The 14,428-nt window shown below is 35.4% G+C and overlaps 1 protein-coding gene across 2 annotated transcripts in view; it reads right to left on the bottom strand.

Moving 5' to 3' along the window:
- The window catches only part of LOC149782797 (CD109 antigen-like), a 642,407-nt gene that overhangs the window by 40,724 nt on the left and 587,255 nt on the right, over positions 1-14,428 (bottom strand). For both annotated transcript variants that reach the window (XM_089934311.1, XM_089934312.1), the window contains exons 25-27: positions 14,185-14,325; positions 8,684-8,831; positions 3,801-3,977 (exon numbers count right to left, since the gene is read on the bottom strand). In XM_089934311.1, coding sequence (XP_089790437.1) covers positions 3,801-3,977; positions 8,684-8,831; positions 14,185-14,325 — 466 coding nt within the window. The remainder of the gene's footprint in view (positions 1-3,800; positions 3,978-8,683; positions 8,832-14,184; positions 14,326-14,428) is intronic.

Here is a 14,428-nt window from a genome sequence, read left to right as displayed (position 1 = left end):
ACGGCTTGTGGCATGCTTACCCTTCAAGGGAAGCTAGAGCTATCATTACTTACATGACAGCAACTTTAGCAAAGTGTGAGCTAGAGGTTCCAATGGATTCAAATCAAGCCATGTTAAAACCCACGACTGATTCCATTTGGAAACAGAGATTTTGGTTGATTGAAACCAAAAAGGGCTAAGACATCATGCCCAATATCATGTCTGCCATGATGCCAGAATGTGTTCAATATCGTGGGGTGGTAGCCGTTGATAGAGATTGGGACCAACTGTTTCTCCTCAAAGTGCCAGAGAAAAAGTCAGCCAATGAGGGATTGAGGCAAACAGAGGGACAATGTTGTGGGTATTGCACCAGTTCCTGAAAACATGCCACTTTCCCTTGTAAGCCTTCAGAGTGGAGAGACCTTCTTGCTCACAAGATCTGTTGGTAGAATGAGTAGGTCAGTGACCGAGAACTTGTTCCAAATGAGAGGGGCCATTAGAATCATCTTGCCAGTCTGCTCCATAATTTCTTGATTATTTTCACTATCAGCATCATGGAAGGGGAGGAAAATGCCCACAACCACTCTCAAATGATTGACACTGCATCCACAGTCAATCATCAATCTTCACTAAAAGTGTGCTAATCTGAGTAAAGACCGACTGATGAAGAAACCATTTCATATATGTTGGACATGCCCTTTCCTGGATAGAGTGTTGGCCAAGACATCGAGTCTCCTGGGAATGTGTCTGTTTTGTATGTTGATATGAAGATTGTTGAACCAATGAAGAAAGTGCCAATCAGAACACACAGGTCAGTTGACTTGATGCCTCCCTGTTTGAAATGGGGTGTGGGTGTGTGGTGTGAAACCTTGATAGTAATTTGTCTAATACGTAACCTGTTTGACTGGGTTCAGTTGGCATTTGAATTTTAGCTGACACTAGACAAGCTTTTTAAAGTTACACAGCTTATTTCTTTGATGCAGCCAGACATTCGACGTCACTGGACTATTTGTTTTATTAAACATGTTAATATTTTTAATCCTTGATTGTTTCTGTGTGGATTAAATTTAAGACGTTCTATAGAAGTTGGAGTGTGTGTCAAGTGTATGTATGCGGGGGGGTCTGTAAAAAGTATGTATGTGTACGGGAGGGGGAAGGGGTCAAGCTTTGCCAGATTTTTGCATATGTACTAAATGGATGGCCCCTTACTAACTTACTAATACAAATATATTCCCCATTACTAATGAATCAGTTGAAAACCCAGACTATGCTTTGAACTTATGCAATTCAAGTATTGAGTTGACTGAAACTACACAAGAAGGGAAAAACAAAGCACAAATTAGCAATGCATCATGTTTAAAACTTGCCAAGACAAACATTGTTACAAAAGGAGCAAGCAAAAATATCAAGGTCGCATTAACTCATAATTGTGTTGGGGAGGTCAATGATAGCATGGTGTGGCATGGTCTTAAAAGGACAAAGTCCCTAGAGGTGACAACATCACTCAAATCTGGCAGAAACTGAAAAAAGAAAGTATACAACTTGCAGCAGAATGATTAATCCACACAAAAGATCCAAAAGGAACATTGGATGGTTCAACTGGATTGCAGAAATGACTTGGATTATTGGAGGATAAACTGTACAGTGTGATCAGTAGAGTAATAAAGCTAAAAACTAGCGACAGATGGTGGTGCCAAGGGGAAGTAATGGGCAAAAGTTATTGCCCTTGTCTACTGGAACTAGACAAGAAAAGATGATTTTCATCTGTTAGTAGAGTTATATTTGCGTGGTAGCATGATAATAATCCTAATGTAATGTGACTGTGGAACATATTCGAAGGAGAAACTGAATTGTGAATGTAGACTGGATCTAATGATGTGGACTGACCTTTTGGCTCAAAGAATGGAATTTTCATGTTCTGGGACTCTAATGGTACTTTTGACTATTGGTTTTAAACTGATTACAGATGCAGCATAAACTCTCAGATCTGGTGGTATTTCCAAGGCAGATGGTCCCATGATCTTGGATTGAAAATTTCCACATTATGGGTACAAACATATTGTCTATGGCCCTGATGGAAATCTACCCCATAGGAGCTGTCCCTCATCTATGGGGCCATATGAAGTAGAGGAAACAGATTTTGTTCCATTATGACAATATCAGTACAGTTAAGATAATCACGAAACAATGGTCTAAGTCTGCAATTATACTGACATTACTCACGCATTTAATATGGATCTAACTTTGGTCAATATTAATGTCAATTTAAAGGCGGTGATACCTTACTAAACAAAACAAATTTTGATAAGGGCTGCCAATTCATCAGCTGCTGCAGGAATAGAGGACCATAATATTAATGTGCTGGCACACTGGACCTCAATTTATGTGTGTCGGGACCACAAATATTGCCATTCTCCATGTACATCAGGTCATGTGTACATCCACCTGTTCCTAGATGCATACCATATGATGGGCAGCATCATATACTGCAATGCATACAGTTTCATTATATGGGAGTGTTTATTTATTTACTGTATATACTCACGCATAGGCCGAAAAATTTAGGGAAAAAAAAAAGGCCTGGAAGAAGGGGGGTCGGCTTATCTGTGGGCCAAGGTCCAAGTCTGAAATTTTTAATGCTTTTTCCCCTCGACTTCCAGTATTTATTGTTTCTGTTGATTGCTGAAGATGAGATCACATGCCTAATGATGCCACATGGCTCATAAGATTTGTGCTGTCGTGAAGTGAAACAAATAACAACTGTGCTGCAGCATGTGAATTTTTTGTGAACGAGAAGCAAGTACGGGAATGGCGGAAAAGCAAAATCATTCAGGAAGTGCTGTATCAGCAATGCCATGGATGGAACAGAGGATGATGCTATATTTCAATCCGACAATGACGAGGAGAGCGAGAAGGAGAATGACACACTATCGGATGACCATGATGACAATGACGACGTATATGATGAAAGCACGCCCGTAACAGAAGCAGAGTTTCGTGAACTGCTTGGCGAGTCTGATACAGAGCCAGATTTTGAAGGATTCTAAAAGTGATAGAACTTTTATAATTCATGATTTCAGCATGAGGATTAATTAAATTTCCATTAAGACTTAACACTTTAGAATTGTTTTTATTTCAACAAATAAATTAGCTTTCTTACTTTCATTTTATTTAATAATGTGATTTGCCTAAATAAACGTATTCAGAACTCACTTTGTGCATCTTGTGATGTACCAGTAGTCTAGAAATTATCGGTCGGCTTATACGCGGGTCATGCACTTTATAACAGTTTTACCAATTCAGTTTGGGGTGGGTGGGGGGGCTTGGCTTATATGCGAATGGGCTTATATGCGAGTATATACGGTATGTGCTGTTAGTATATAATTTATGTCAGTGTATTCATCTTGGATGTATTCATTCAGATTCTTTCTACAGACGACTCACTCAATAACTTGCACCCCGTAACTTGCAAACCTGCTTATAACATGGGGACCAGTATGGTCCCCATTTTTTTAAAATTAGAAAATACCATTTTTTTATAGCCCTGATTGTTCAACGTAAAGAAAACCCCAACAGAAATTGGTAAATGAAACACTGATGTATCGCTTATTTTATCAGTGAGAAAGGGAGATAGGACCTGGAAATTTTAATCACAATATAAAACCTTACGTTTATTTCTTCATTAACTACATACTATATTCAAACACTCCTCTTTTTTACCGCATGAATGGGAAATGTCCCCCCTGAATTTTCAGGTCTAGGAAAAGACTTTCATGTTTTGCTGGTCATTATTTTGGCGTGACAGAATGAAAAGAACTTACCAGCTGACATATATTTAATGACCTTGCTCTTTATTTCATCATTCATTTTCTGGACACTCTGCAAGTACTTGCTGACAAAGATGTTGGGCACTATAGTGATCATGTTTTGCTCTCCACAACCATATGGCATTTGTAATAGATTGCCAAGGCTCTGCACAGTGGGACCCATTATATCTCCTGGAAAAATAAGCATACCATGGAATTCATCATCTAGCTTATGGCAAATATTACGATATTTATGACAAATTTGAAATTTAAAATTTTGGGTGAATTCTGCTTCATGGGATAATATAGGCAACTTAATATGATTCAGGTAACAAAAAAATACACTGGGATTTTCTTTCTTACTATCACTTCCTTTTAACAGACCTTTATCAGCTGCTTTTTTCTCATTTTTTTTCATATGGCTGAGATCTGTCAAATAGCCAAATGAAAGAGCAGCTGGTCCTGAAATTTGGGTCAGTTGCATACTTTCTGTTGAAATTTTGTCCAATGCTGTTGATTGCATATGCTGTGATAGCAGCTACAAGGTTTCTCATGTTTTCTAATCTTCCTCCACATCATTATAATTTGTACAGAACCAAACTGATTTCTGTCAATATTTCAAAAAAAATGTGCAAGTGTTTTTCAACTTTTTGAGGTAGATTGGCATCACCTGTACAAGTCCGAAAGTTGTATATGTCTGGATACTTTCTGACAAATTTGGTCAAATCTGGCTGAGGAGCCTTTTTATAGAACAAGGCATTGAATTTTTCTGTTTTAACTAATGGTGGCCACATGTAATGACAAATCAGCATCATTTATAAAAAAATTTAAAAGTCTTCATGCCAGGATTAATAATACAATCAAATTCTATTCTGCATCTTGGCAAAGAAGTCATTTAAAATTTAATTTAGTTTTAGTAATAGTAGCCATATCGGGGACCCGAGTGGCTGAGTGGTCTAAAGTGCTCACTGTTACGGATCACTGCTATCTCACCTCTGTCTGAGTGGGTTGGAGTCTCGGATTTGGCCAATGTGGGTATGTGAGAAAGCTTGCCAGTAGCTTCTTGAGGGTCAGTGGTTCTTTCCGGGGATTTCCCGGGTTCTTCCTCCACCATTAATACTGGCTGCCATGTATAGCCTATCGTGTGCTGAAAAATGGCATTAAACCCTACAACAACAACAACAAAAAGTAGCCATATCTGAACATGGATCAGTACCAGTTGTATAATTTTGGACGCCTTCTATCTCCATTAGGTTTTTCTATTACTGTATCCACATTTGATGGAATTCTAAATTTCAAAGTTTTCATGCCAGACGTTTTCTTTCAAGTTTGATGAAACTATTAAAATTTTGGAGAACAGTTCATTTACAGGCTTGTTTATTTTTACTAACAGTGACCATATTTAATGGCAGATTGGCACTGTTTGTACAAACCTGCAGTCCTTCATGCACAAATGCACTTTTTCTCAAACTTGGTCAAATTCTGTTCAGCAGTTTTGGAGAAGTCATTTTGAGTTTGTTATATTTTCAGCAATGGTCATTTTTTGCATTTTTCGTAAAAGTGGCCATATTTGAAGGTAGATTGGTACCATCTGTGCAGACTTTAAAGGTCTTTTCTGCCAGGATCCTTTCTGTCAAATCTGATCAATGTTTGCTGAGTAGTTTTTGATAGGAATTCATTAAAGAGTTTTTAATATTTTCAGTAGTGGCAGCCATATTTGATGGCAGATTGACATCATTTGCACAAATGTTCAAAAAACTTCATGCCTGGATCCCCTCTATCAAATTTGCTTAAGTGGCTTTGGATAAGAAGTTTCAAACAGCAACTGTTAATAATAATAATAATAATAACAATAATAATAATTACTTTATTTAAATAGGGTGACACAATTAGTTGCATGGAACTTATCCTCCTTGTGACCCTCTATTATATACATATATACATTTCAAGTACACACAAACACACACACACACACACACACACACACACACACACATTCACACTGAGCATTAATACTAAGCTATACTTATATATGGACATAATAAAGAGAAAATTTAAATGAACATGCTCCAAATAGGTATATTGTGTATATACAGTACAAAAGCAGTGAGACAACAAAGTGAAAGGTTAGTGAATTTATACTTTAAGCTGTAATGTATTTGTCAAATCAAACAGGTTCCATATTTTATCCACTGAATTAGATAAAAATTAAATGCATTTACAGTTGTACTTTCTCTAATTTTCTTTGGGATTCTGTGACTCTGAATACTGAAATCTTTTCTTCAAGAGTTCTATATTTGGTTCTGGGATGGAATGGCAGCTAGCTGAAACAACTTATCTTAAATTGGGAGTGTTGCCTTGTTCTGTAGCATGAAGAATTTCATTGAGATATAATGGGACCATGTTGTTTGAAATTATATGCATAAATCTTACCTTTCTAAAAAATATGCATTCACTTTTAACATTTTTTTTATCATTCATTGCATTTGGGATGTTTCCAATAAATTCTAAGATGAGTCTGCAAGCTCTTTTTTGCAAGCAGAATAATCTGTAAATATTCTTGTTAGAAGTGTTTCTCAGGATAACATTACAGTTGTCTAAGTATGCTTGTAATATAGCATTTGTAATATATTAACCTATGTTTAGTTGATAGATATGGCCTTATCCTGCTCAATAATCACATACATGAACTGACTTAAGACATACTTGAATATATTCATTCCATTGCAAATTGTTGTCAACTATCACCCCATGGAAGGGCAACCATTTGCAGGCAAAGTTCATTCAACTTAAGATTCAAATTGTTGTCAACTATCACCCCAAGGAAGGGCAACCATTTGTAGGCAAAGTTCATTCAACTTAAGATTCAAATTGTTGTCAACTATCACCCCAAGGAAGGGCAACCATTTGTAGGCAAAGTTAATTCAACTTAAGATTCAAATTGTTGTCAACTATCACCCCAAGGAAGGGCAACCATTTGTAGGCAAAGTTCATTCAACTTAAGATTCAAATTGTTGTCAAGGGCAACCATTTGTAGGCAAAGTTCATTCAACTTAAGATTCAAGTTGTTCTTTTCCAATTTTACTCACCTTTGTTTGCTAGTAATCATTAACACTTTAGTCTTGTCTGTGTTTTCTTTCATGAAATTTTCCACACACCAGATATCTATTCTAAATAAGGCTATTGGATGGGTGACCTATAGGTCTGATTTTATCTGCTTGAATTAATAGTGTGATACGGACCACTGAGGTACTAACCTAAGATGTAAGCAGGACTATACTATGGACCATAAACTCATTAAAAAAACCCCCAATAATCAAAAGGTCTTTTTAACTGGATGCTTTCTGTCAAAGCTAGTACAGTTTTGTTTGGCAGTTCTATCTTTTGGTCAGAATGACCATATTTGATAGGTGATCAGCTTCATCTGTTCAAAATTAAAAACCTTTCATGTCAGGATGTTTTCAGTCAGATTTCACCCAATTTTCACGAGCAGTTTTTGGGATGAAGTCATTTAAAGTTTTTTTTTTCTATTTTTAGTAATGGTAGTAAAAACTGAAGTACATTCAAAACATTTGTAAAACTTTGAAACTCTTCATTCCAGGAAGCTTTTATCACATTTGGTCAATTACTATCCAGCAGTTTTTGAGAATTAAAGGTTTTTCTTTGGTTAATAAAGGTGGGTATATTTGTAAAAGTTTAAAAGGCCCTAATGCAAATATGCAGTCAAATTTGGTCAAATTCTGTTGAGTGGTTTTGAAGAAGTCACTTCTATGATTCCAATTTTTATGAATAGCAGCCATACTTGATGGTGGATTGGCAGCTTTTGTATATATCTGAAAGCCTTTTATATCAGGAAACATCTTTAAAATTAAGTCAACTTCTGCTCAGCAGTTTTCAAGAAGTGTTTACAAAATTATTTCAGTTTAGTAACAGCAGCCATTCTTTATATAAATCTAAAATCTCTTCATGTCTGGAAGCTTTCTGTCACAGTTTTGATAGTAGAATGGCATCATGTCTGAAAGCTTTCTGTCACAATTTTGATGGTAGAATGGCATCATGTATGGAAGCTTTCTGTCACAGTTTTGATAGGAGAATGGCATCATGTCTGGAAGCTTTCTGTCACAGTTTTGATAGTAGAATGGCATTGGTCTGGAAGCTTTCTGTCACAGTTTTGATAGTAGAATGGCATCATGTCTGGAAGCTTTCTGTCACAATTTTGATAGTAGAATGGCATCATGTCTGGAAGCATTCTGTGAACTTTTGATAGTAGAATGGGCCCTGTCTGGACTCTGTCAGTCCCAGTTTTGATAATAGAATGGCATCATGTCTGGAAGCTTTCTGTCACAGCTTTGATAGTAGAATGGGATCATGTCTGGAAGCTTTCTGCCACAATTTTGAGAAGCACTTGAAAGGTTTTTCTATTTTATTTCAAAGGCAGTCATATTTGATGGAAGATCTTCACAAGTTCTATAATCTAAAAAAACTTCATGCCATCATATTTTCTGTTTAAGTTATTAAAGTCTGTTGAGCAATGTTTTAAAATAAGGTATTTAATGGTTGTCACTTTTAGTAATAGTGGCTACATTTTATGGTACAAAAGCGCACACTGTATAAACTTCAATAGCCCCAAGCCAGGATGATGTCTGCAAAGCATCCAAACTTATATAGCCTACAAGCCAGGATGATGTCTGTAAAGCATCCAAACTTATATCAGGATGATGTCTGCAAAGCATGGTTGGAACTGGATTAGAATTACTCTTTAGATAAATCTGAAAACTGCAATTGTTGATGAATGCAGGGACATACAATAAGCCAGTTTGGCCTAAATGTAAAGTAGTTAAGCTTGAGGAAACAAGAAGTTAATGTTTGTTTTTGTGTTGTGAACTATCTTTACCTACCAGAAGCACTAAATGTAATCATAACCGAACCCTTCACCAGATTGGGTGTATTATACACAGGCCTAAGGTCATAAACCAAAGTCTTATTGCCATTGGAAAGCTGGAAGGGTGGAGTCTGCTCACTGCGCCTGACCTGTCTGCCTTCAGGCTACAATGGTAAATGTGTCCAGGTTAAATGCTGTATTTTCATGCAAAAGTTAATCACTAATTGAAACTGTAATAGTTGAAACATTAGTTGAGATGGTATTTATATACACTTATCCTTGATAACTTGTGCATAACATGTTTAAAAAACAGACAGCACTCTAAGCATGTCATCTGGAAAGAAAATGTAATAAAAATAAAGACTTCCTTTTAAAGCTGATAATTTCATAATGTTGATTAAAATTTCCAGGTCCTATCTACCATTTTCAATGACAAAATGAGCGATATATCAAAGTTTCAATTTCCAAATTTGATAAAAAAAATTTCAAGTTCAACAAACGGATACATTTTTGGGGTATTTCCTGGTTAAAAAAATGAGATCCACCATGACCCTGCATTATAAGTGGGCTTGTGAGTTATCAGGGTGTGAGTTATTGAGGGAATGGTGTATATGCATATTAAATATTGTATATACATGTACTTGCTTATAAGTCAAATACAACTGCAAACAACATAGACCCTGATATGGAATTGCATAATGTGCCAACACTATGTTTCACTCATTGCTCCTAGCAAAATGCATAGACCCAGATATGCTGGTGTATTATGTGACAGCAGATCTGGATCATTGCAGTTAGACTCGGTAAGCAAGTATAAATACTAAGATGCCCACTGGGATCCCACACCTATCTGACATTAAATGAACCAAATCTCATTAATAGGACACCTATCTGACATTAAAATGAATCAAATCTCATTAATAGGACACCTATCTGACATTAAAATGAATCAAATTACAGATTAAAAGGACATCTAGCTGACATCTAAATGATTCAAATCTCATTAACCCTTTACCTCATACAAGCGTCTTTGGACGCCTCTACTCCATTCGCATGGAAGCGCCTTTTGACGCCTCTGCAAGATTCGCATAGAAGTGCCTTTTGACGCCTGCTGTAAACATCAGCCATTTTGAGCTAGTTTTCGTAGCGCCACCTTCGGGGAAAACCCCCCTATTACATACTACATTCATTTCTGCGAATGACAATTACGTCAGATCACGTGGTCGCTATTCATGCACTGGTCGATATCTGCTATTTAAAGTAACTGGGTCGTAATCTCCACTCTCCAAAATGGCAGCCGCGGATTTCATTCAGTACGTACGAAGTTTTCACGATTAGAATAACAACCACGAAAGATTCAATAAATTAGGTAAAGGTTCTGATATTAATGTAGGCAGCAATTAGTTTTTATAAATTATCAAATTCAGATGACTTAGTGATATAGACGCACACGAAAACCTTGTAAATTTCGAGTATCGGAAATGGCAGCTACGGTTGGTCACGCGGCCTCACGGACATGACGGTGAACGAGTTCTCTCAAGATTTTGAAGCACATAAAAAAAATTCTTCTGTGGAAAATAATTACACAGCTATAACAATCAGACATTACTCTTAAATTTGTCCACATATAATATATGTGTACCAAAAATGTAAAATGGTTAAAATTGTTGTTAAACGTAACATACACTAAATTGCTTAACAGTTCACAGGCAGGATTTCATTCAGTACTTACGAAGTTTTCACGAGTAGAATCACAACCACGAAAGATTCAGTAACTAAGGTAAAGGCTCTGATATTTATGTAAGCAGCAATTAGTTTTTATTGATTATCAAATTCAGATGACTTAGTGATGTAGACGCAGACGAAAAACATGTAAATTTCGAGTATGGGAAATGGCAGCTACGGTCGGTCACGCGGCCTCACGGACATGACGGTGAACGAGTTCTCTCAAGATTTTGAAGCACATAGAATATTCTTCCGTGAAAAAAAAGTACACAACTATAACAATTGGACTTTACTCTTCAATTTTTCCATATATAATAGATGTCTACCTAAAATGTAAAATGGTTAAAACTGCTGTTAAACGTAACACCACTACATTGCTTAACAATTCACAGGCATGCCTATGCGGATGCGGTCTGCTAGGTAATAGGTGTTCTATTTATAGCATGCTGCACTTTGTCACTATGCTCTATGAGGTAAAGGGTTAATAGGACACCTATCTGACATTAAAATGAATCAAATTACAGATTAAAAGGACACCTATCTGACATTAAAATGAATCAAATTACAGATTAAAAGGACACCTATATGACATTAAAATGAATCAAATTACAGATTAAAAGGACACCTATATGACATTAAAATGAATCAAATTACAGATTAAAAGGACACCTATATGACATTAAAATGAATCAAATTACAGATTAAAAGGACACCTATATGACATTAAAATGATTCAAATCTCATTAATAGGACACCTATCTGACATTAAAATGAATTAACTTACAGATTAAAAGGACACCTATATGACATCTATATAAATCAAATATCATTAATAGGACACCTATCTGACATTAAAATGAATCAAATTACAGATTAAAAGGACACCTATCTGACATTAAAATGAATCAAATTACAGATTAAAAGGACACCTATCTGACATTAAAATGAATCAAATCTCATTAATAGGACACCTATCTGACATTAAAATGAATCAACTTACAGATTAAAAGGACACCTATACGACATCTATATAAATCAAATCTCATTAATAGGATACCTATATGGTATCTAAATGAATCAAACCTCATTAATAGGACACCTAGCTGACATCTAAATGAATCAAATCTCATTAATAGGACACCTATCTGACATTTATATAAATAAAATCTCATTAATAGGACACCTATCTGACATCAAAATAAATCAAATCTCATTAATAGGACACCGAGCTGACATCTATATATATCTAATCTCATTAATAAGACACCTATCTGACATCAAAATAAATCAAATCTCATTAATAGGACACCTAGCTGGCATCTAAATGAATCAAATCTCATTAATAGGACACCTAGCTGGCATCTAAATGAATCAAACCTCATTAATAGGACACCCAGCTGGCATCTAAATGAATCAAATCTCATTAATAGGACACCTAGCTGACATCTATATAAATCAAATCTCATTAATAGGTCACCTATCTGACATCAAAATAAATCAAATCTCATTAACAGGACACCTAGCTGACATCTATATAAATACAATCTCATTAATAGGACACCTAGCTGACATCTATATATATCAAATCTCATTAATAGGACACCTATATGGCATCTAAATGAATCAAACCTCATTAATAGGACACCTAGCTGACATCTATATAAATCAAATCTCATTAATAGGACACCTATATGGCATCTAAATGAATCAAGCCTCATTAACAGGACACCTAGCTGACATCTATATAAATCAAATCTCATTAACAGGACACCTAGCTGACATCTATATAAATCAAACCTCATTAATAGGTCACCTATATGGCATCTAAATGAATCAAACCTCATTAATGGGACACATAGCTGGCATCTAAATAAATCAAATCTCATTAATAGGACACCTAGCTGACATCTAAATGAATCAAATCTCATCAATGGGACACCTATCTGACATTAAAATGAATTAAATTACAGATTTAAAGGACACCAAGCTGACATAAAAACAAATCAAATCTCATTAATAAGACACCTAGTTGGCATCTAAATGAATCAAATCTCATTAATAGGACACCTATCTGACATTAAAATGAATTAAATTACAGATTTAAAGGTCACCAAGCTGACATCAAAACAAATCAAATCTTATTAATAGGACACCTATATGGCATCTAAATGAATCAAATCTCATTAATAGGACACCTAGCTGGCATCTAAATAAATCAAATCTCATTAATAGGACACCTAGCTGGCATCTAAATGAATCAAACCTCATTAACAGGACACCTAGCTGGCATCTAAATGAATCAAATCTCACTAATAGAACACCTAGCTCACATCTATATAAATCAAATCTCATTAATAGGACACCTATCTGACATTAAAATGAATTACAGATTTAAAGGACACCAAGCTGACATCAAAACAAATCAAATCTCATTAATAAGACACCTAGTTGGCATCTAAATAAATAAAATCTCATTAACAGGGCACCTAGCTGGAAACCAAATGAATCTTATCTCATTAATAGGACCCCTAGTTGGCATCTAAATGAATCAAATCACAGATTCATAGGAAAACGTTGTCAAAATTTCTTCACATATTTTGACTGATTATGCAAAATCTGTTTTCAAACTTTGTCTTTTTTTATACTATGTTCACTATATTTGATCAGCATTATTTTGTGTAAAGATTAAAGACCTTCAAACAGGAGGCTTTCTGCAAATTTGATTAAATTTGATGTCTGGCTTTGAAAAAGAAGATTTCATTTAGGATTTTGTACTATGAGTAATATGGGCAATATGAATAATGGCTCGGCTCTATACAATCTTGAAAGGCTTCCATGTCATCATGCTTTTTTTTAATCGAAATTCATGTCAATTCAGGAAAGTAGTTTTTGAGAAGAATTAATATAAAGACTTTTCTATTATCAGAAATGCCACTCATTTAGTGCATGGTACATTGGTATGAAGTTGAGTCAATCGGGCATTGTTTTGATTTGAATCTAAGTAGCCTCATTGGATGGCCAATCAGCATTATCTGTATGGATGTTTAAAGTCATCATGCGACGATGCTTTTTCCAAATTCATTCCAATACAGTTCACTGGTTTTTATGAAATGTAAAAAATTTTTTTATTCTTCTAGGGATATTTGACTTGTATTGTCAGATATATTTTAGAAAAAACATATTTTACTGAGTCCTGATATAACAAGAGGTAAAATATGTATATGAAATGAAACAATTGCATACTGATTGAGGGATGGCATGCACATAATAGTAGTCACGAGTTCAGTAACTGGTAGACAGGCAACGTCTGAGTTTCTAATCATTTGGATCAAACACCATCATTTTGGTTATAGTAAACTGTGAACATGTTTAGAATGTTGTGTAAATGTTGCAACCTTACCCACAAGGGTATGATGCCCTGAAAAACGTTACCCACAAGGGTATGATGCCCTGAAAAACATTAGCCACAAGATGTAAAGAGGAAAGTCTGCAGTCTGTACAAGATTTGTTACCATGTTAACTATCATCTGCTGCCAGTTTTATTTTATCACCCAAACTTTAATTTTCTACTAGTCCAAAATAAATCTGGTTCTCTTGTTGTTACAGTCAGTAAATATATTTGGGATCTTGTGATTTCCTTTATATTCAGAAAAATGGGTGAATGCCAGCCCATCCCTACTCCATGGGTTGCATATTTAAGAAAAGGTTCTCTAATGATGATAATAAAAGTCTAGAGCAGAATCTCTGAACTTTAAGAAATTAATTTTAATGTATTTTTCATAAAAGAAATACCTCAACAAGAACAGTTCTGCTGACTATATCAGTTATATCCTGTGATGTACCAGATGAATTGGCTGTCATTTCCAACAAAATCTGGCCAAGGACAACAGGTTTGATAATGAAGACCCCCATAGCTGATGATCTGCCAGCCACCTGAAATTAGAGGAAAACTACTTGGGGGCACAATACATATTTGGATGGATGGGAATTTCAATGAATGAACTCTGAGTTGTACTGACTGAAATGTACAAAATTT

The sequence above is a fragment of the Sinohyriopsis cumingii genome, chromosome 15, assembly GCF_028554795.1.
Source record: "Sinohyriopsis cumingii isolate HCF-2022 chromosome 15, ASM2855479v2, whole genome shotgun sequence".
Classification (NCBI taxonomy): Eukaryota; Metazoa; Mollusca; class Bivalvia; order Unionida; family Unionidae; genus Sinohyriopsis; species Sinohyriopsis cumingii.
Note: the sequence above shows the minus strand (reverse complement) of the source record. Positions and strands in the feature narration are given on the sequence as shown.